At 43.2% G+C, this 23,108-nt stretch overlaps 1 protein-coding gene across 9 annotated transcripts in view; it reads left to right on the top strand.

Annotated features, from left to right (window-relative positions):
- EHMT1 (euchromatic histone lysine methyltransferase 1) overlaps positions 1–23,108 on the top strand; it is a 199,794-nt gene that overhangs the window by 78,475 nt on the left and 98,211 nt on the right. For all 9 annotated transcript variants that reach the window (XM_077467962.1, XM_077467942.1, XM_077467956.1 and 6 more), the window contains exons 7-10: positions 3,035–3,118; positions 5,637–5,754; positions 11,753–11,851; positions 21,201–21,346. In XM_077467962.1, the coding sequence (XP_077324088.1) occupies positions 3,035–3,118; positions 5,637–5,754; positions 11,753–11,851; positions 21,201–21,346 (447 nt within the window). The remainder of the gene's footprint in view (positions 1–3,034; positions 3,119–5,636; positions 5,755–11,752; positions 11,852–21,200; positions 21,347–23,108) is intronic.

Raw genomic sequence — 23,108 nt, 5'->3', positions numbered from 1 at the left:
CCCGGAGCTGCAAACCTCGAGGGCCTACGCCGATCCAGGGCATCGTTCTAAGGTGTGCGATGCATACCTATCTCTTTGTCTTGCAGGTTTTGTTTTTTGTTCTTTTTTTTTTTTTTTTTTTCCTCCTGAGATTTACAACCTCTTTAATAGCCGCTCCAAACCTCTTTAAGTAGCAATGACTTTAAGCAAGCGCTTTCGGTAGCTCTGAATCAGCCCTAACAAAACTGCTTCAGCTCAGACACATTTGTAGGATGTCTGGTGTGAACGGTTTTACTTTGATGCTTAGGGTCATTGTCCTGCTGCAGCACCAACTACTATTAAGCTTCAGCTGGCGGACAGCCACCCTGGCATTATCTTGTACTGTAGAATATTTTGATAAACTTCAGTATTCATTTCCCCTCGATTTATTGGTTCAGGCCATGAGGCAGGGAAGCATGCACAAATCATGATATTCCCTCCACCATACCTCACCATTAGAATTATGTTTTGATGTTGATATCCTGTGTGCTTTTTGCGCCATACATAGTGCTGACTGTTCTTCCCAGACAATTTAACTTTTGTTTCATCAGTCCACAAACTATTTTCCCAGTAGCATTGCGATTTGCCAAGGTGCTCTTTTGGCAAACTTCAGGCATGCAGCAATGTGTTTTTTTTGGAAAGCAGAGGCTCTGTGGTGTTCTGCCATGTACACCCTGCTGTGGTAGACTCATGAATAGGGACGTTTGCCAGTTCCAGTGATGTCTTCAAGCCTTGAAGACATCGTGTTTTTTTTCTCTGTACATTGCCCACTTCTAGAGACAGTAGTCACAGTACTAAACTGTCTCCATTTATAGACCAGTTGTCTGTCGACTGGGGGAAGCCTAAATACTTTGAAATTGGTTTGTATCCCTTTTCAGCCTTAAATCAAATACTTTTGAGTGTATGTCTTCAGAGAGCTCCTCTTTGCAAAGCATGGTTCATGTCAGCTGATACTACTTATGAACAGCAATCTTAAAATGTTTGAATTTCTTTTACCAATCAAAGTAGCTCAAAACCAAACCCATTTAATTAATTGGACTCCAGGTGTGCAATCTGCTGGCCCCAGTTATCTTTTGTTAGACCCCTTTCACACCACACCCCCCTTTGCATCGGCGGTAAAACGCCGCTATTTTTAGCGGCGATTTACCGCCGGATTTACGGCGCATTTCGGCCGATAGCGGGGCGTTTTTACCCCTGCTAGCGGCCGCGAAAGGGTTAAAACCGCCGGCAATACGCCGCAATCGTGGCGTTTTGCCGGCTGCATTACAGCGCTGCCCCATTGATTTCAATGGGGAGGAGAGGTGGAGGAGCGGTAAACACACCGCTCCTTCACCGCTCCAAAGAAGCTGCTGGCAGGACTTTTCCCTGACGTCCTGCCAGCGCACCGCTGTAGTGTGAAAGTCCTCGGGGCTTTCACACTGCACACAATGGTGCAGCTTCTTTAGGGCGGATTGCAGGCGCTATTTCTAAAGCTATAGCGCCTGCAAAACGCCCTGGTGTGAAAGGGGTGTCAAAGTAGTTAGTCTATGGGTTCACTTATTAGATTTGTGTTATTAGCTTAAGCACATTGTGTTTGTCTATTGTGACCTAAGCTAACCATACATTATACATGTTTTCTCGTTCAATTTCCTTTTAGATTTACCTTCAGCTTTTTAGTGCAAGGGCCTGCCTGATTGAATACAAATTGAAAGTATTTAGGTTTGACCTCCTATTTTAATTTCAATAAATTTTTATTGTTAAGAATCTGGTTTACAACAAAATGGTAGAAGATATTCCATACATTTGTACAGCATTAAACATAGAAAAGTCACTGTAAATTGAGTTAATCAACATTCGCAAATAGAACATAACAAGGGAGAGACGAAAAGTTAATTTTTTTTTTACCTCTAGGATGTTGGCATTCCATTAAACCATTCCACTAGACTACTGAAGTAGTCTGCTGACTAGAGTGCAGTGAGATCCATACCATATATTCCAGCTAGACCATTTTAATCTCATCGTTTGATAATTACCTTGGGTTGCTGCAAAAAGTGTTTCATATGTAGCATGTGTATTCGTTGTCTCTAACTTCCTGAAAAGATGGAGGGTTTACATCCCTCCAGTGGCGCAATATCACCAATCTGGTGCTGAGGAGGATATGTGTGGCTATGGTTCTAGTTTGTGGCGAAATCCGTTCTATTCCTAGGGATAATATCGGCATAGCTGCGTTAGGGGTAATTAGCGATCCCGTAATGGGTAGAGATCAGGTTAAATATTTTAGACCATAACTGGAGTAGTGCAGGGCAGTTCCACAGAACATGGTGCAGTGTACCAATTCCTCCGCAGTTCCTCCTACATAGGGGGGATTTTTGAGAGGTATATTTGGAAATTCTATAAGGAGTTAAGTACCACCTCAACATTATTTTATGAGCTATTTCCCAAAGGTTAGCATTTTTAGTTGCCTTAAAGGTTTTTTGTAGGGCTTTTTCCCATTGGACTTGCGGAGTACTCTGCACCAAGTTGACCTCATATTTTAATGGTTTTGGCAAAGAGAAAATTATATAATGTATGGCCAGCCTTGGGCAGGCAATAGACGATGCAAATTTCTAATTCCCTAATCAACACAGACAGTGTTGACAGGGAAATCCCTCCTGCCGAGCAATTTGCTGCTCCCAGCAGGGGTGGGCGGGGGAAGGCGTCCCTGCTTGGAGAAGACAGGGATTATTGCTAGTGGCTATAGCAGCCGCTAGTGATAATCCCAAGTGAGTTTCGCAGGCTGGTTGTACCCAAGTTGATTGATCAACTTGGTACATTTAGCTTGCCCACACACAATTTGAATCCTGGCCGATTTCTGCTGAACTGGCCGAGTTTCATACAGTCTATGGCCAGCCTTGGGTAGGTATCAGATCACATTTTATGGCAAATTAAAGCAAAAAAACAGTTCATTCCAAGGTTGTTCACATACTTTTTCTTGCCTGTGTGTGTGTGTGTGTGTGTTTATCTATATATAATTGTTTTTAAACTGTGTATGATGCAGGTGGATGATCTGGAATCGGATGGTGACGAAGAGGCAGAATCTATGGAGTCACAAGAAGAGGAGGATGGGAATGAATCAGATTTAGTAAGTATTATAAAGAAAATTTGGCTCAAGTCACTTCAGGTATGGCATATAATCGTTTTTTTTATTCCCGCACCAAAAGCTGAAGTTCCCCACCCCCTCTCCAGGAATGTAATCCTATTGCCCCATTTCTGGTTTGCCTCTAATGAGCCCTTGTAGTTTCCTTTTGATTGAACACTGAAATTACCCGGTTTATTTACAAAAACAATGAACGCGATATTCTTATTGTAGTTCATTATTTCGATTCGATCATCTGAGTCTGCATTTGTGCTGGACTGTGCTTTCTGTGTCCCAGTTGTTGATTAATATCCAAGAGGAATTAGGCTGGGAATAATTGTATTATATGGCCACTCTATATAATGGATTTAGTTCCATAATGAATCTTGATGATTAGACAAGCAAACACTGATATATGAAAGAAATCGAGAGATTTTCTCTGCAATTTTTACTGTGCAGCCCTAGAACCTGCAGTTATAATAGAAGCACATTAAAGGTTAAATCTAACTTACTCCCAAGGTTTTCGAATCAAACAAAAATGGCAGTGTAGATAATGCTATATCGGTTACTAGTAATGGTGATTTCTTGGTTACGAAGGTAACCAAATGCATAATTTACTGCTTCTAACCCCCCCCCCCCCCCAAGGCCCGGTGTTCCTTTAATAGGGTCTGTACACCTGGGGGGAGAGATTGGAGATCACGTGCCCGCTGTGATTACTACATAGTCACATGGATAACGATGGTTAGTACGGACTGAGAACGGTCACGCGTTGATTGCAGAATAAGTTCACTTCCGTGGACACGCATCGGAGTTGCACAATTTCTGCCAGCCAATGAGGAGGTCCAAAGAACTGACAGCTGGGAAAAAGCTGAGGAGAAAATGTCAACAGCAAGGGGCAGCGAGTATTCGTAGACTTTCAATTTGCTTTATTATAAATCTTTTAGTTTTTATCAATAGGTGTTAAAGTCCTTTTTCTAATTCTAGCATGTAAAAGTATTTGGAAGACCTATTTGCTCATTACATAGGTGTTCTGTTTCCTCTTTGGTTGTTTTGCACAGTGATTCTGCTTCATTGGCCTCCTCTCATAGTAGTTAGATCTGACCTTACTGAAAACTATGGACGCTTTTAAACCAAATCTTACCATACACTAATAGCCTGTGGGCTTAATGCAAAAAAAAAATCATAGATTCCCAATCCACGCTGAACAGCATGAAAGAGAAAATCTCCTACTGAGGCTAATACAGTCTGAGAGCTACTGGCTGCCAAAATGCAGTGGGCGGAGACTGCAGCTGATTGGCTGCAGTCACTATTTGGCAGAGAGTTTTCTGCCCTGCTCCAGGGGATTTTCTGATTACAGAATGCTGGGTGGTAGGGTGCCGACAGGACCACCCACTGCTTGAATTTTTTTCCCGTTCTTCAGAAACTGCATGAAATTCAATCAACATACGGCTAGCTCAGCTGGGGTTATCTCAGCAGGGTGCCAATTATGTTTTCTGGTGTATAGATGATGGCTAATGGGAGCCTTTACAGACCTATAGAAATAATGAAAATATGGAACACAACAAGGGAAAGTCTCCACGTCAAAAATTACTTTCAGATAAAAATTCCTTGAATGACTCAAAATGGGTTCTTGCTGGTAATTCTCACTATAGCTTACCTCTAAATGAGACCTGTACTGAGAGATGTATATGAAGTATAGGTTTTCTAATAATCATACTTACCTAGGTGGCTGCAGCATTGGCCTGATGCTGCATCTGTCCCCCGGCGCCTCTAACACTGAGAAACGAGTGATCCAACACCGCAGATCGCTTGGTTCTCAGAGCCCCCCGAGCAGCGAGATGATGACTGTCGGTGGTCGGCTCAGGCTCTCAGCAGCTCACTGAGAGGCTGAGCCAGGTGCAGGTCCAGGCATATGGGCAGAAAAAGAAGAGACAAGGCATAGCGTGGTACTGCAAGACAAACTACTGCATAATCGTCGTTTCACTCACAAAACTTCTCTATTTGGAGCATAGAGTAATGGCAACTATCAGGTTGTACTCCTCCTCACAGCCTCCCCGTGCTTCCGTACACTGCAGGCTTGGCGTCGCTGGCGTCACAGGTCACGTGACATTCTCAAGGGATTTCCTTATTTCTATATCCTTTATATTTATCCATGGAACACGTATTGTGAAGTATTTACGGTTAGTTTGTGTACACGGATTTTTATTCATCCTATTTATTTTGGCACAGTGTCATATGATATTAGCACACAAATGATCTTTTTTTAATTTGTGAGGGTTCACTATAATTGGTGCAGCTTTTAATTTTAATTTATATATTTATTTTTCTGATTTGCATTTACTCACCTTACCAGCGCTTGAGCACTTTGCGCGTTATCAAATTTTCTGATCTGTGTACTTGTTCAGAAAACAAGAAAACCTCTGGATTACCATCAATGTGATGGAGAGGTCAGCCTCCAAATTTCTCTTGGCACAGGTTTTCTTTAGGATGACCCTGGAGGCTGATCCTGCCTCTTTTGTTACAGAGCTCAGAGTCCAGTCTTCAGAAGAAAAGCCAGGCAAAGCACAAAGGGAGCGCTGAGAACCCATGGATGAAAGCTGCAAAGACGAGGAGAGCGAGGATCAAAGCAAAGGCCAATCCAGGTAAACATGTCTGTGGTATTGAGTAATGTCAGAATAATTTACACATATTGTCTCTGAAAGGGCAATTGGGACATTCTGCAGACAGCAAGGTCTTGACCATCATGGTGGTTGGCAATTTTAAAGATTTCCCCTTTTAGGTTTATAGACCGCAGTTAGGAGCAGGCAGGGGGGGCCCAACCCTGTCCCGTTCCATTCAAAATTTAAACAAAGTGGGCATTATAAAACTACTTGGATAATAGTACCCTGAAAATAGGTTGACCAAATTTTCCAACTTGTCGGAAATATTTTCCAACAAAATGCTCCGATCGGACATACTCCGATCATGTGTAGAGAATTCCGATCGGACCAAGTGCCACGCATGCTCAGATCAAATTCCTACATCAAAACTATTGGCTACTAGCCTGAACGTAGTCCCATCGTAACGAAATTACGTCATCGCGTTCTGAAAGATCGGATTTTCTGACAACTTTGTCCGACCGTGTGTATGCAACAGTTTCGGACAAGATCCGTCAGACAAAATCCGACGGATTTGGTTGTCGGAATCTCCGACCGTGTGTACAGGGGCTAATATCAACAAAGGTGAATCGTTGCTGAACAGTTGTCAGAATGTTTGGCAAATCTCTGCAATCTGACAGGTTGTTGCAACAGTTCCCCTTAAATTTGATGCTTCACTCATGACAACTGTGTATTAATGGTGTTCATTTAAAGCGGAGCTCCACCCTAAAGTGGACCTTCCGCTCATTGGAATCCTCCCCACCTCCGGCGCCACAATTGGCACCTTTCAGGGGGGAGGGGGGTGCAGGTACCTGTACAGTACAGGTATCTGCACCCACTTCCGGGATAGCTCTCTGCGGAAAGGGGCGTAGATTACGCCCCTTTCCGAAAGTCGCCTGCTGGGAAACACACAGATCCCAGAGGCAGCGGGTCCATCCTTATTGCGCAGCGCGACTCGCGCATGCGCAGTAGGGAACCGGGAAATGAAGCCGAAAGGCTCCACTTCCTGATTCCCATACCCAAGATGGCGGCGGCAGCACCCGAGAGACGATCGGCTTCGGGTGCCGACATCGCGGGCGCGCTGGACAGGTAAGTGTCACTATTTTAAAAGTCAGCAGCTGCAGTATTTGTAGCTGCTGGCTTAAAAAAAAAAAAAAAAAAGGCGGACTCCCGGCGGACTCCCGCTTTAATGAAGGAGGAATGAAGAACATTCAACCAAATTGTCCTGGGATAGAGTGGTGATGACCTTAGAAGTGTCCATGTCAGCGGCATGTGTCATATCGAGGCTTCAGAGGATGAGTGAACTCAGCGCACACCCTGATGCCTTCTGTGGTTCCAGCTGTTCTGGTAGAATTGCAGTGCTAGCATATGTGGCATGCGTGTTATCTTACACAACAGGGCGCACAGTTACTTAACTTTTTTTCCTTTTGCTTTTATAAAAATTCATTATGACTATAACTATTATTGTATTTACACCATCATGTTCAGTAGCTCATTTAAAAGCGGGGTACACAGTAAAGGTGGTCTGAGTGAGATTTTTTTTACCTTTTGGGGTTATGATCTACTGGAGAACAGGAGGTATAATTGCACTAACCCATAGCAGGTGATTAGTGTCTAATTAAAATCATTACAAAGAGTTCTTATTGGTAACTTTGCCCATAGCACATTTTAATAAACTGAAAAGGAGTAAGTGTACACAGTGGAAGACAGTCTGGCATGCTGACCTCAGAACTGAGCTGATATGGCTTTAAGGTATCTACAGTCATTCAGGAGACCTCTCTATAACCCTGGCTTATACTACCTGGCAGATGCTGGAGGGAAATTCATTGGCTGGTGTAGGTGTTTTCAGCTAATCGTTTTCTCAGTTTCTCTTGAAGCAGCACATGCCTGCAGCACTGGCTTCATTGTTCGTAGGTACAAACATGCAGGTTCACCTGATGCAGACTTCCATTTTTTTGATTGATCTTTTATGGAGCACAGGGTCAAAAGAAATTCTAATATGCATTGTTTTGCCCTTATCCGATGGTCTGTCCTCTGCACCTAAAGCTTTCACCAAGGTGCTATCCCCTGTGCTTGTTCTACTGTGTTCACATGGCATTACCATTGTGGGACACCTGTATAATCCCCTACTGAGAGAACAGTCAGCTCAGACCCCATCGGCCAACGTATGCAGAATTGTTCAGATTCTTCAAAAGTTCAGTTGGGTCATGAACTTTTAGAAGTCAGTGCAGGAACTGACTTATTGCTTGCAGGATCTAGGTGATCTTCTAGAGTACTTGTAAGGTTAGAATTATTCTTTCACAAGGTAAACTTTTGACTGCTCACATTTTTGGACTCTACAATCTAGGAGCCTTCCAACTCGCTGCTTTTGCATTGTGGGGTTGAGGCTGTCCTATATGCTCAATTCCACTTCAAACCGTTGCACCCCATCACTGACTTTGTGGAACAAAAGAGTACAGTCTTGGAATCGCCCAGTCACCCTGACCATATTGTCACGCCAGGTGCCTCACTAATCTAGCCCTGCATTTGGGGGAATCCTTTCTTCCATTGGTCTGGAGGGTTTGCACAACAGAAGCCATTCTGACAGGCTTGGGAGGAGTTCTTGGCGCCCTTTCAGTGCAGGGAACCTGGTTACTGGGGTCCCCTCCCAATAAACATCCTAGAGCTTCAGGTGATTTCAGTTCACTGCTCGTCCTCTCCAGATACAGTCGGGCATTGTCACAGCAGTGGCATCAATCAACCATCAGGTAACAAAGGTCTCTCTGTTGCTGATGGAGAACATCAGTTGTTGACCTCCTGGCCTCCAAATTCATCAAACACGTCTAGGGATCCTCTAGCCTTATCAGTGGATGCTCTGGTGACTTCATGGGATCATTGCAACCTGATCTACACCTTTCCTCCTATGAAGCTCCTTACTTTGTCTGCTCTTCCGGATCAAATGGAGTCCTTGTTGATTCTCATTACACCGATTTGGCCCAGGCAGATACTCTGACTTCTTTAGACTCCTGACAATACTTACCTTTGGCTATTGTACATCGCCTACATCCTTTGTCACAAGGACCAGTTTACCACCTTACTTCACAGCATCTGGCGTTAACTGCATGTGTTTGCAAAATATATTGTTTTGATAGCTGTATTTCTTTTCTATTTTTCATTGCATCACCATACTTTATCAAAAGACATGTACCTTAAGGCCTCATACACACAGGATGTTTTGAAAACTCTCCTAAAAGCATTTCTCCCTGGCAACAGCATTTTGGCATAAAAACACCTGACGTTTCTAAAAGTGTGAAATGCGTTAAGGGATGTTTACAGGCATCCAGCGCTTGGCTGTATATTCATTTTATCCGACAGAATAATCATTTACTCTGGCCATTGAAATGAACGCTAAATCGCTAAACACACCCTGCATTAACATGCCTTAAAACGCGTTAAGAAGCATCATGTGTTTTCTGCCAAAACGCTGCTGCTCCTGGGCACACTGGCAGTCCTTTTTTTTTCTGCCTCTAAAAGCCCCTACTTCCAAACGCTGTTAAAATTCTGTGTGCATGGACACATAGGCTAACCTGCAGCAGAGCTTAGAGGCAGGTAAAAAAAAAAGTAACGCCCCTAGGAATAGCTGCAAAAATATCCAGTGTGCATAAGGCCTTAAAATCAATTCCAGTTATTGTTAACTTATACATATGGCAGTTACAATTGTCCAGCTTGGACTAACGTAACTGTATACTATGTATACACATAATATTTCAGAACTTGTCTTGCATTGTGCCAGCATCCCTGTATGCATAGAGAGTAGTTGGAAATTTTAAAGCAAAAAACTAAAAACTAAAGGTATACTAAAAGCTTGTACAAAATCAATATAAAAACCATATAGTTGAAATAGATATGATGTGTATCTATCACAGGGTGGTTCTGTGGATACACTATAAAACGAAAAACCAAATGCCACGTCCTTTATATATCTTGAAAGAAAAAAAGGGAAGGGAACGGAAGGGAAAAACACAAAAAAAACCTCAACAAAAAACGTTGGTTGTGTTGGACTTTTTCGGCATAGTGATATATTTAAATGTAACTAAAAGGGAAAAGAAAAAGAATGTATTAAATAAAAAAATATTTATTTATAAAAAAGGAAAAAGAAAGAAAATGTATATAAAACATACCAAATACTGTTTCATATCCTGTCTAAACTAGTACATTTTAGCAATGTCCATATATATTCCCATTAGGCATATGAGCCCCAAAAAAAAGACATTAATACTCAATATAAAAACTGTTTACAGTAGACAGGATATTAGTTGCAGAACCAATTGGATATATTCTGATGCTCAAAAGTCCAAAACAACCAACATTTTTTGTTGAGGTTTTTTTTGTGTTTTTCCCTTCCCTGTTCCCTTCCCTTTTTTTTCTTTCAAAAACCATATAGTGAAAAATAGATGGCTAACATAGTATACACAGTGCACAACTCGTCCAGATATAAATATCGTCTATCCATGCCAATTCCCACATGGGATAAATCAATTCCTGTTGTAGTAAACACGATTCCGGGACCCAGTAATCAGTAATCCTCTTCAGGGGTTTGAGTAGCCATAAATGTACAAAGAGTGTCAAAACACATTTAGAAAGCCAGAGTATAAAAACAAAAGGTTCATCCCTCAGCTAGAATTCAAATGTAGGAGCGCACACACCCCATACATAACATAGGCTTTCCCTGAACACTGTGACTGTCGATTACTAAAGATGCACCCCAATTATGGTTGGCTGCCTAGGTAGAGAGACTGTCATTGTATACACCATACCTGACCAATGCCTCTGCAAGCTGGAAATCCCTGACGTAGACACCACTACTCCAGTCATCTCTACTTGCTTCCAGGTCCTGTGCTGAGCGTCCCCTGGAATATTGTGAACACAGGAGGACACCATTCAGAGAATGTGTTTTTAGTTTCCTGAATGAATGAAAAGCATTCACTGATTGGAAAAGGTTGAAGGAGCAATGATGTCACACTCTCCACCTCATCCAATCGTAAAGCACTTTGCATTCATTTGGAAAATGAAAATCATTACCGGAATGACACCACTGCCAAGATCCTGACAACCTGAGTTTAGAATGCAGCAGGCTAGTCACTCAGAACCCAGATGTAGTGAAGATCAATGAAGTAACCGTGTCTAATTCAGTGATTTCCAGCTTTTCAGGGGCATCCGATGTGGACCAACGTAGCTATGTATAAAATCTCAATACTTGGAATTCATCTTTAAATGATATCATTCAAGGTGATATTTACATGGCATCTTCTGAACGGTGCAACTCTCACTAAGACCCCATTCACACCTGAGCTTTTTGTAGCTTGACGCCTGAAGCTACAAAACGCTGGAGGGGAAAAAATCCATTATTCTCAATGGAGATGGTTCACATCTCCACTCCAAGTCGCCTGAAGCCCTACGCCTGAAGCTCAAACAAGTTCCGGACCCTTTTTTGTCGCGCAAATCGGGCTGATTTGGGTGTTTTTCTTCTTTTAACATTAGTGACCTTTTGCCCTGCACAAATTTGCGGCAAATCGCGGTACAAATCGCTGTAAAAAACGCTGCAAATCGCGGTAAACGCCGCAAAAAAACGCTTGAAAACGCTACGCTCAGGTGTGAATGCAGCCTTACAGAAAGCTATTCATCAGTGAGGTTTTTTTTTTTGTTTACTATATTTATGATATGTTGAGATATATATATATATATATATATATATATATATATATATATATATATATATATTTTTTTTTTTTTACATTTATTGTAGCCTATGCGATATGATGGTCCACTAGCTGGTACAGCACTGTAGAATGGACTTGTGCAGTAAGACAGTGTACATTGTAGGACAGACATTGTCTCTCTCCCCTCTGCAATAAATGAAATTTTGGTGACTGTAGGCTGCTAGGAATTTGTCCCATCTAATAAACCTCACTACAGTATTATTGTTTAACTGTTCTTAACTGATTCTAATTTTTCTGTCATATAGTGGGTGATGGTGAGAGTCAAGAGACCAGCGCTGAATATACAGAGGTGTCATTGGATTCTCTGGACCTACGAGTAAAAGAAATCTTATCGCCTCAAAAAGGTGAGGAAATAACCAGTTCTTCAAGCTTTTTCCTTTTTCTTTAGTCTTAAAATGTTACTAAACCCACAACAGTAAAATCAGTCTATATATGCACTAAAGCATGTTTGTTATACTCACTCTGGAACCTAAGGGGTTAATCTTCCACATTGTGTAAAAAGGCTGTTTGATCTTGTCTTTGATTCTCCCCTCCTTCCTCTGTCCCCTAATGGTTTACTGATTGGGTAGATAGCACAGAGTTTATGGAGTCAGGCTGCACATGCTCAATTTGGTGTGTGTTGCTAGAGAGGTTTTTGTTTATTTTGTTCTTTGGGGGATGCATGTGATCAGCATAGGGCCAATCATCACTGTCCAGACAGAGTCGGGTGGGGGGGGGGGGGGGGGGGGTCTTACAGTCTCACAGGACAGTCGGAAAGCTCCTCCTACAAACTTTACCAGTGCTTGGCTGGACACTGATAGAATTCACAAGGTTGTTCTAACTGCTGATGAGAAAAGGTATTCAGCAGTTTATATTTACTAAAATAATTGCATCAGGGCTGGGACAAGGGGTGGGCAGGAGGGGCGGCTGCCCTGGGCACAATGGTTTATTGCAGAGATGGGGGCACCCTAAAAGAAAGGGGAGGGGGGCGCAGTTTGGCATCTTTTGCCCTGGACACTGGATGATCTTGTCCCGGCACTGAATTGCATTTCCATGTTCTGTGTACCGTGGGACACCAGGTATAGTAAATGCAAGGTCCTGGGTTTAGTAACACTTTAAGTGTTGATGCAAAGACAGTTAGAACTGACTCAATTAGCCTGCAATTGTTAAGAGAACAAAAAACAATCCTCTCTAGGTCAGCTACTGTATATCCATTGCAAGGGTATAGGAAACTTTATTGCAGATCATTACCTGCTCCTGTACTGTTGATATATTTGGGCATAGGGTATGTAATAACATTGCCATATAACTGTTAAAATCCTTTGTAAATTGGAACTAGGATGTTCTGCCTTTATCATAACCATATGATCAGTCCCAATGTTATAAAAAGTGTTTTATTCTTGGTATTCCCTTAATTTGCATATGTAAACCAGAAACAAACTAGAACTGCAGAACACATGAGAAATGTGCATGGTATGTTAAATATCGCATGCAAAAGCAGCCCTGTAATTGGTCCTCAGACATCTGGTAGAGGCAGTGAACTGCAGAGCAGGGGAACAATACTTTTGTGAGATCCTATTGTGTCTTTGTTTTTTTATTTTTTGTTATACATGTTAGCTGGCTTCATATTTAAAAAAAAAAAAAATCCTTTTTATTACCATAGAATTTCTTTTGTAGTAGTTGTACAACCCCAATTTCCAAAAAAGTAGTAAAATCTACATAAAAACAATGTGGCGATTTGCAAATCTTATAAACCTATATTTTGTTCACAATAGAAAACATATCGCACATTTAAACTGAGAAAATTTACTACTTAAAAATAAAAAAACAGGGAATTTCGGAATAGACGGTAGCAATACATCTCAAAGTTGGGACAGGGCACCAAAAAGCTGGCAAAGTAAGTGGTACAGAAGAGCTGGAAGAACATTTTGCAATTAGGTTAATTGACACGGTCATTGACATGATTGGGTATAAAAAGAGCATCTTGGAGTATCAGAGTGTCTCAGAAGTAAAGCTGAGCAGAGGTTCACCTATCTGTGAAAAGCTTTGTCAAAAAATTGTCAAACAATTTCAGAATAATATTCCTTGGTGTAAAATTGCAAAGACTATATATCTACAGTACATAAAGCAAACTAAAACTAGAGGCAATTCAGTTCGCATTGTGCGCTATACAAGTATTTCATTCATTCATTCAAAAGAAATCTGTGAGCAAGGGGCAAGGCTGAAACCAATATTGGATGCCCGTGATCTTTGGGCCCTCAGACAGCAGTGCATGAAAAACAGGCATAATTCTGACATCACTGGGCTCAGCAATATTCCCAAAAATCACTGTCTGTGAATACAGTTCCCCATGCCATCCAAAAGTACAAGGTAAAGCTCTGGACATGATCCAAAAATGCCGCCATCTTCTCTAAGCCAAAGCTCATTTAAAATAGTCTTTTATATGGTCTGCAATAGAGTTGAAACTTGAGATTCTTTTTGGAAACCATGGGTGCCGTGTCCTCCCCACTAAAGAGGAGAGGGACCTTCAGGCTTAACCACTTAAAGAGTCTGTTTTTCAGACTCAGTTTTTACAAGTTAAAAACAATTTTTTTTGCTAGAAATTTACTTAGAACCCATAAACATTATAGGTCATTGCAATACTTTTTGTCACACCGTATTTGGGCAGCGGTCTTACAAGCGCACTTTTTTGGGGGAAAAAAATTAACTTTTTTTGAATTAAAAAATAACACAACAGTAAAATTAGCTCAATGTTTTTGTTTTATATATTGTGAAAGATAATGTTAAGCTGAGTAAATTGATACCCAACATGTCACTTTTCAAAATTGCGCCCACTCGTGGAATGGCGTCAAACTTTTACCTTTAAAAATCTCCATAGGCGACGTTTAAAAAAAATTCTACAGGTTGCATGTTTTGAGTTAGAGGAGGGCTAGAATTATTGCTCTTGCTCCACGGATTGCGGCAATACCTCACGTGTGGTTTGAACACTGCTTACACATGTGGGCGCTGCTCACGTATGCGTTCGCTACTGTGTGTGAGGTCGTTTTTTTTTTTGTTTTTTTTTCTTATTTTACTTTATTTTATTGATTTTAAAACTTAGGAAAAAAAGTGATCCTTTTTTTTTTTTTTTTTTTTTATTATAAGGAATGTATACATCCCTTGTAATAGAAAAAAGCATGACAGGTTACTTTAAGACGTATGGGTGGAAGTGAGGTTTTGACGTCGCTTCCGCCCTGCTATGGCATGGAGACATGTGGGGCCATCTTGCCCTCCCTCATATCCATACCCAGCTAGGAAGAGGACCTGATTGCCTCATTAAGCGGCAGAGGGCACGGGAGGGGGGGGGCCTCTCCCCCTGCCAATAACTGTGATCTCGTGGCGAGTCTGCCGCAGAGACCACCATTATCATAGACTGGACCGCCCACTGAAGAGATGGCTATCTCGGGTATGGCAGCAGCTGCTTCCGTTACCGAGATATCCATTTTAAATTGCCGATGTATGTGTACAGTGGGCGGTCCGGAAGTGGTCAATGGCGCTCAGTTCAAAAGCCTGCACCTCTGACAGTATAGGGGAGCTTGCGCATCTGGAAAGGCACCGTCAATGCTGAAAGATAAATAACCAGTTTTTAGAGCAGCATATGCTGCCATCCAGACAGCGTATTTTTCTAGCGAAGGACTTGCATATTTTAGCAACACAATGCTAAACCGCATTTATGACAACATCATGACTTTATAGTGGAAGAGTTGGGGTGCTTAATTGGCCCACCTGCAGTCCAGACCTTTACCAACTGAAAATTTGGCAAATCTTTAAAAAAAAAAGACAGTACAACAAGACACAGGACTGTTGAGCAATTAAAATCCTATATCGGGCAATAATGGGACAACATTCCTCTCCCAAAAATCCAGCAACTGGTCTCAGTTCCCAGACATTTACAGACTGGTGTTAAAAGAAGAGGGAATGCTACACCGTGGTAAACATGGCCCTGTCTCAACTTTTTTGAGACATCAGTGCCACCAGTTTCAAAATTATCATATTTTTTTCTTAAAATAATTTTTTTCATTTCAAACATTTGATATGTTTTCTATTGTGAATAACATATGGGTTTATTTGTAATTTTGTTTGTATAGATTTTACACAGCTTCTACCTTTTTTTTTCGGTTGGCGGAGCAACTTTTTAACAAAACGGTAACTTAGTGTTACCAAACCCACAACTGTAAAATCTGTCTGTACCTGCAGAATAGCATGCTTGTTATACTCACTGTGGGTTAATCTTCTGCATTGTATAAAAAGGCTCTTTGATCCTCTATGCACAGATCCTCCCCCTCCTGCAGGGTCTCTCTTGGCAAGGCCAGATCAGACAGTTAGGGTAGTAAAGCTGCACGTGCTCAGTTTGGTCTCTATTGCTGGAGAGAACAGTTGCTTGTTGAGCTGAGCTTTTCAGGTCACATGATATTGACATCACACATTTCCGGGTGTGTATACAGATCCTAAATGACAGCCCAGTCCCTTCTTCCTCCCTCCTCCCTTCTTCCTCCTTCCTCCTCCCTTCTTCCTCCTTCCTCCTCCCTTCTTCCTCCTTCCTCCTCCCTCCTTCCTCCTTCCTCCTTCCTCCTTCCTCCTTCCTCCTTCCTCCTCCCTCCTTCCTCCTCCCTCCTTCCTCCTCCCTCCTCCCTCCTTCCTCCTCCTTCTCCCTCCTCCCTCCTCCTCCTCCCCCCTCCACCCAAACTAAAACCAAAAAAAAAAAGTGGGTGGGATTTCACATCTTGATTGATGGATGATCTACCTCCCATAACAGCATGAGGGCACAGGCTGTAGTGGAAATATCCTCCTACCTGAACACTCAGGCAAACCCTGCAGGTTATCCTGTGATTGTGGTAGACAGATCATCCAAAAAGGGTATATAGTGGCAGTATTTTAATGTAAAAAGATGATTTATAAGCTGTGGGTACTGCAGGGGGCACAGGTGAACTCATTTTACTGGGTTAAGTAACACTTTAATTCCTGCGACAAGACTGATTATCCTAATCAGATATTGTTCTACTTTTGACCTCAAAGGCAAAGCTGTATTCTGCAGCTTACTTGCCATTGCAGTCTGTGATCAGATCCAAGGTAGACCCCCCTCTAATACAGTGATGGTGGTAAAGGCAAATAAATGATGCTACTGGAAGTATACATTTTAACATATGGAATTCTGAAGCTTACATTTGAGCAAAAATGGCAAGTAGTACCTAATCCAACATTATGAAAATGTATTGTAGATTGTCTTCAATTAAATGCTCTTTTAATTGCTGCTAAATTATTTCCTTCTGTTGAGTTCCTGATGGTTGTGCTGCATGTATTACGTGGCATTCTGTCCTGTCCTCTTAATGGAATCCACTTAGTCTTCTCTCTTGGAGTGTTCCCAGGGATGTTTGCTGGGAATGTACACAGTGACAAGCTCAATATGTACTTGCAGTTTAATACTTTAGTGCAGAACTTTGTTGCTCCAGAACTTCAGGTCTCGGCACACCTTTGCAGTTTTTTGTGCCTCACTGTTCACTAAAAATGTCTGTCCCAACCTTCTTCTTATTTTTTTTTTTTTTTTTAATTGGATCAAAAAAGTAATGATTGGACAGGATTAAACATTTTTTCTATCATTCATTGACGGACACAGCAGCTCTTCTTGACCTTAGGGTTATATCGCCCCTTTAGGAGAGGACTAGGCAGAAAGTGTTAAACAGCAACACTTGAACAGTACCGCCCAGGGGGCGGCCCTACTGGCTATAACCCCGCACACTGCATCCAGCAGCTCAGTTTTTTTTCTGCCTAGTGTAGAAGGACCGGGCTCCCGGTGGGACCATTGGTCCTGGGAATTATTTTTTTTTTCTGCATTTTTGATTCCTGTGATCTACAATCAACAGCCAGGCTTGGTGACAGGCTTCGAGGCGGTACTGTATGCTCAATTCCACACTCGAGTCTTGCAAAAGGAGATCCTGTCAAGATGGGAAAAATCTCTGTTCCTGGATTGTTAAATTTTTGTGAGCCAGCTAGTCAGGGACTTGCTGCTCTGGTGGCTGAGGTCGCTGGTTCTTCTGTCCAGGAAGTCGTTCCTTCCTCTTCATTGGATGGTGATCACAACGGATGCCGGCCTGACCGGTTGGGGGGGAGTTTGGGGTGTACAGCCAGCCCAGGGTCGGTGGACCCAGGAAGAATCCTGCCTGCCAATCAACATGCTGGAACTTTGGGCAATCAGGCAGTGCCTCTCCACAGGGTCACAGAGGCTGCAGGAGCGTCCGGTCAGGATCCAGTCGGACAACGCCACGGCAATGGCGTATGTCAACCATCAAGAAGGAACAAGGAGCTTGGCTGCAGCACTGGAGGTTGCTCACATACTGCGGTGGGCAGAGCGGTGCGTGCCGGTGTTCTGGCATATAGTGTCCTGCCATCGGATACTGTCCGCCCAGTACTGTGCATACGCAGCGCTTGAGCAGTATGGAGCAGAAGAAGCTTCGGAAAATCTCAGAAGATGAACGGCGCCTGCGCCGTTAGTCGAGGTGGTAGCCCCACCATTCAAGCGGAAATAGGGCTGGCGATATTAGAGGGACCCTCACGGGCTCGCTTCGCTCGCCATGCTTCAGGCTCAGCCTCGCTGTGCTCTGCTCTTTTATATTCCAACTCTATGTCCACTTGGATGGTGGGGCTAGAACCTGGACTCACGGCGCAGGCGCTGTTCATCTTCGGCTGTTTTTGGAATCTGTGTGTGCTGTGTACTCAGCGGACTCTATCCAATGGGGGACACTATATGATGGGACACATTCCCGGCATAGAAAACTGGCAAGCGGACTACCCAAGTCATCAGATGCTGGACCAAGGGGAATGGTCACTACATCCAGATGCATTTGGCTCCTTTGCCTAAGGTGGGGCACGCCACGTGTGGATCTCCTGGCTTCTCAGCTCAATGGAAAGGTACAGAGGTTTGTGGCCAGCGGACACAGCAGACACGTTGGTGGCTCCATGGGGGCATTATTGGGTGATTTATGCCTCTCCCCCCCCCCACTCAAACTTCTACCACATCTGCTTCGCAGAGTGGAGGCCGAGGGGATTATGGTCATTCTGATTGCCCCTATTTGGCCTCGGCGTCCATGGTGTGTCAACATCGTCCGAATGGTGGCGGATGTTCCTTGGTGACTGCCAAAGCGGGAGGACCTTCTGTTGCAAGGTCCAATACTCCATCCTGCTTTACCAGCATGGCTGTTGAAAGCCAGGTACTAAGAACCGAAGTCTGTCGGATTCATTAATATCTACTATGTTGAGGACACGGAAGTCATCTTCTTGGGAGATTTATCATTGTACATGGAAGGCCTTCATCTCCATGTGTGAGGTGATGGGGTGGCGTCCACATACATATTCGGGTTCCAGAATCCTGCTGTTCTTGCAGCGAGGAGTGGATCAGAAACTTGCATTAACCACCTCAATACAGTGCACTTACACCCCCTTCCTGACCAGATCAATTTTGAGTTTTCAGCGCTCACAGTTTGAATGACAATTACTCAGTCATGCAACACTGTACCCATATGAAACTTGCGTCCTTTTTTCCACACAAATAGAGCTTTCTTTTAGTGGTATTTAATCACTAGTGGGTTTTTTATTTTTTCTGCTATAAATAAAAAAACGTAAATTTTGTGAAAAGCCTTTTTCTTTGTTTCTGTCATCAAATTTTGCTAATTTTAGTAATTTTTCTTCATAAATTTTGACCAAAAATTATACTGCTACATATCTTTGGTAAAAAATAACCCACATTAGTGTATATTATTTGGTCTTTGTGAAAGTTAGAGTCTACAAACTATAATCAGTGTGATTTGTGTGTACTGTAAGAGGTAACAAGATGTTACCGCAAACTCTCCACACACGATCGGTGTGTGAGGAGGAGAATCCGGTAACATCTCGTTAACGCGGTTTGTTTACATTTAGCAATCAGCTGTGAAAGGATCACAGCCGATCACGTGGGTAAACAGCCGGCCAGTGGCTGTTTACCAGCATTGGTGACGAGCAGTGTTCCCGGGAACACGCCGCGGTGCGCTGGCAGGACGTCAGGAAAAGTCCTGCCAGCAGCTGCTTTGGAGCGGTGTGTTTACCGCTCCTCCACCGCTGCTCCCCATTGATTAGTTGGCCGATTGTTTTGATAAATCGGTTAATAACCTTAAGTGTGGTGTATAATTTAGTTAATATGTAAAGTTTAAAAAAAAAAAAAGGGCAATTTATTCTTAAATATCTCTATGCAGTGCTAAATATAAATAACCAACTATATAGTTAGAGAGCAAAATAACTAATCCACCCTGAGAAAAAGACAGAAGAATATATATTAGAGGAGATATACTGTATATACGATTAGAGGAGAAATATACGGTATATACTATAAAAGTGTGAATCTGGTAAATATCATCCGACTCAGATCAAATTTTTTTTATAAAAAAAAAAAACGTCTTACTTCAAAAAAAATAAAAAATAAAACATTTTAGGAACGTTTGTTCTATTTTCTAATCGTTAGTGGGGTCAAAACGACGTTAATTTTCAACCACAGTGACGGGAAAATTTGTAAATAGAAAACTGCTTGGTTCGTGGAATTTTCAGACAGTGTATGTGGTTTTCGTTCATGAAATGACATTCATTTTTTAAAAAACATAATGTTAAAAACAAGTGAAAATGTCAAACACTTTCATTCAGCAATGTACAAATATTTTTCGTCTGAATATTCTCGTCTGAAAATTGATCCATGTGGCCAGACAGACAGCCACATTTGACAGTCAGGCCTCATGCACACGGACGTTTTTACAGCCGCTTTTTTGAGCTTTTTTTGCAGCTTAAAAAGGCCTGTCCATGTTAGTCTATGGCTTCATGCCCACCTAGGCGTTTTTGAGCTGCAAATGGCATAGGCGTTTTTAAGCTGTAAAAAAAAACCAGGACCAGTGTGTTCCGTGGCGTGGAGCTAGAGCTGTAAAAACGCGAATCGCGGGAAAACGCGCATAAACGCGCAACATATTTTCTTTGTTTTCTGAGTCCTATAGCCAAGAGATGTATTTCTTAAAAACAGCTACTTAACGCTAATGCTAAAAAACGCACAAAAACGCGCAAAAACGCCAATGCAAAACGCTGTAAAAATCAAGTTTTTAACGACGATTTTTCCAGGCGTCGGAGCTAGCTTTGCAGCCAGTTTTTTAAAACGTCCGTGTGCATGAGCACTCACAATTGTTCTTTCCAACACTTTGAAGGCTTCACAGTTTTTGATGTACCTGGAAAAAATTGTTAAAGGTTTCAGACATCCAGAAATAATGGCTCTGTTGTATGTGGAGTCATATTGGGATTTTGCTGGTTCCTCGGGTGCCTAAAGCCAGTTGCCTGTCAGTTAAAAACTTCTTTAAAGCTACAGCCAGCACTACAATTAAAATCTATGTTCAACAGACTGTAGACTGAAGGATGCTGTAAGGGCCCCAAAAAAGCCGAGAGAAGCTGGTGAAATTTTACATTTGCCTAATGTGAATAGAGTTGTTCAGTCCAGCGTTTCTAAGCTAATTCTAGTGTAAAATGGCCCCACAAACAGTGGTGCTAAACCAGAGGAGATTGTTGGAAGTGCGCTCATGAATGGACCACTAGCAAAGCTTGTATGCAGGAAACTCTCCACATTTATATTTGCTTAGCACTAATTCTAAGTTCTTTTGATTGTTTTTCCTGTTGAAGGTCTTCCCAATGGGTCTGACAACGTGGAAGTGGATGGGCTTCAAGGAATTCCACTTTGTAGCTGCCGGATGGAGACCCCAAAAGAGGATGAACTGATGGAAAAAGCCGGAGATCGATGCATGGCTGTCGAGAGCTCTGACCAGGAGGTGAGAAATCTGAGACTTAATAGAGTGGAGTTATTTTATCGTTTGGTTAGTTCTTTTTTTAATACAATCATATCTGAAAGCCAAACATTTCCAAGACTTTCAATGATGTAAACCTGTGTTTTTTTCCCCCCCATGTTTTTCCCGCTCCATATGTTGGCTCAGCAAGTCCACTATAAGCTTCACGCTGGTCTTGGTGGAAATTGGACTGAGCTAAAGTCTGTTCCCTCACCCTATGTTACAGCTCTCAGGTCTGGCAATTGACTGCTCAGACAACCCATTCTGTGTGTAAGAAGACTGTCCTCAGTCCTGTTTAATCTCTAACGTGCCACGTTGTTGAATTCATTGATTTGTTATTTTGGTCAGGCAGGTGAAGACAGCAGTAGTAATGAAGTGTGCATAAACAGAGAACAAAGTTCAATTTGCTTTTTAGTAGGGATGCACCGAATGGGTTTTTTGGTGCCGAAAATGAAAAATACACTAGGCCGAAAACCGAAACCGATACCAAAACAGCACCGATACCGAAAATAACTGTTTTCAAAAAATATTTTTATACAGGAGATGGTCAGAGACTGGGGACATGATACAGGAGGTGGTCAGTGGCTGGGGACATGGTACAGGAGGTGGTCAGATGCTGGGGACATGGTACAGGAGGTGGTCAGACGCTGGGGACATGGTACAGGAGGTGGTCAGACGCTGGGGACATGGTACAGGAGGTGGTCAGAGACTGGGGACATGGTACAGGAGGTGGTCAGAGACTGGTGACACGGTACAGGAGGTGGTCAGAGACTGGTGACACGGTACAGGAGGTGGTCAGAGACTGGCGACACGGTACAGGAGGTGGTCAGAGACTGGCGACACGGTACAGGAGGTGGTCAGAGACTGGCGACACGGTACAGGAGGTGGTCAGAGACTGGCGACACGGTACAGGAGGTGGTCAGAGACTGGCGACACGGTACAGGAGGTGGTCAGAGACTGGCGACACGGTACAGGAGGTGGTCAGAGACTGGCGACACGGTACAGGAGGTGGTCAGAGACTGGCGACACGGTACAGGAGGTGGTCAGAGACTGGCGACACGGTACAGGAGGTGGTCAGAGACTGGCGACACGGTACAGGAGGTGGTCAGAGACTGGCGACACGGTACAGGAGGTGGTCAGAGACTGGCGACACGGTACAGGAGGTGGTCAGAGACTGGCGACACGGTACAGGAGGTGGTCAGAGACTGGCGACACGGTACAGGAGGTGGTCAGAGACTGGCGACACGGTACAGGAGGTGGTCAGAGACTGGCGACACGGTACAGGAGGTGGTCAGAGACTGGCGACACGATAAAAGAGATAAGTGCAGCCAGTGTTGCCCCCAGTGACGCAGCCAGTGTTGCCCCCAGTGACGCAGCCAGTGTTGCCCCCAGTGACGCAGCCAGCTATGCCCCTCTGCAGTGAAGAGAGCCGTCTGGTTGAATAGAGCGCTGGGAACATCACAGCTTTCATTTCAATAGCTGTGTGTTCCCCGTCGCGCGCCGTCACACACAGCCCCCTCCCCCTTGTCCAGGCACTTTGATAGACAGATCACCCGTCCAATCTGGACAGGTGATCTGTCTATCAAAGTAACCCCGGACAAGGGGGAGGGGGCTGTGTGTGACGGCGCGCGACGAGGAACACACAGCTATTGAAATGAAAGCTGTGATGTTCCCGGCGCTCTATTCAACCAGACGGCTCTCTCCACTGCAGAGGGGCATCGCTGGCTGCATCAGTCCTGCGCTATTC

This window comes from Lithobates pipiens, unplaced genomic scaffold (assembly GCF_037356315.1).
Source record: "Lithobates pipiens isolate NorthernLeopardFrog02 unplaced genomic scaffold, aLitPip1_a1.2 Scaffold_11, whole genome shotgun sequence".
In the NCBI taxonomy this organism is placed as follows: domain Eukaryota; kingdom Metazoa; phylum Chordata; class Amphibia; order Anura; family Ranidae; genus Lithobates; species Lithobates pipiens.
This window is presented reverse-complemented; position numbering and strand designations above follow the sequence as displayed.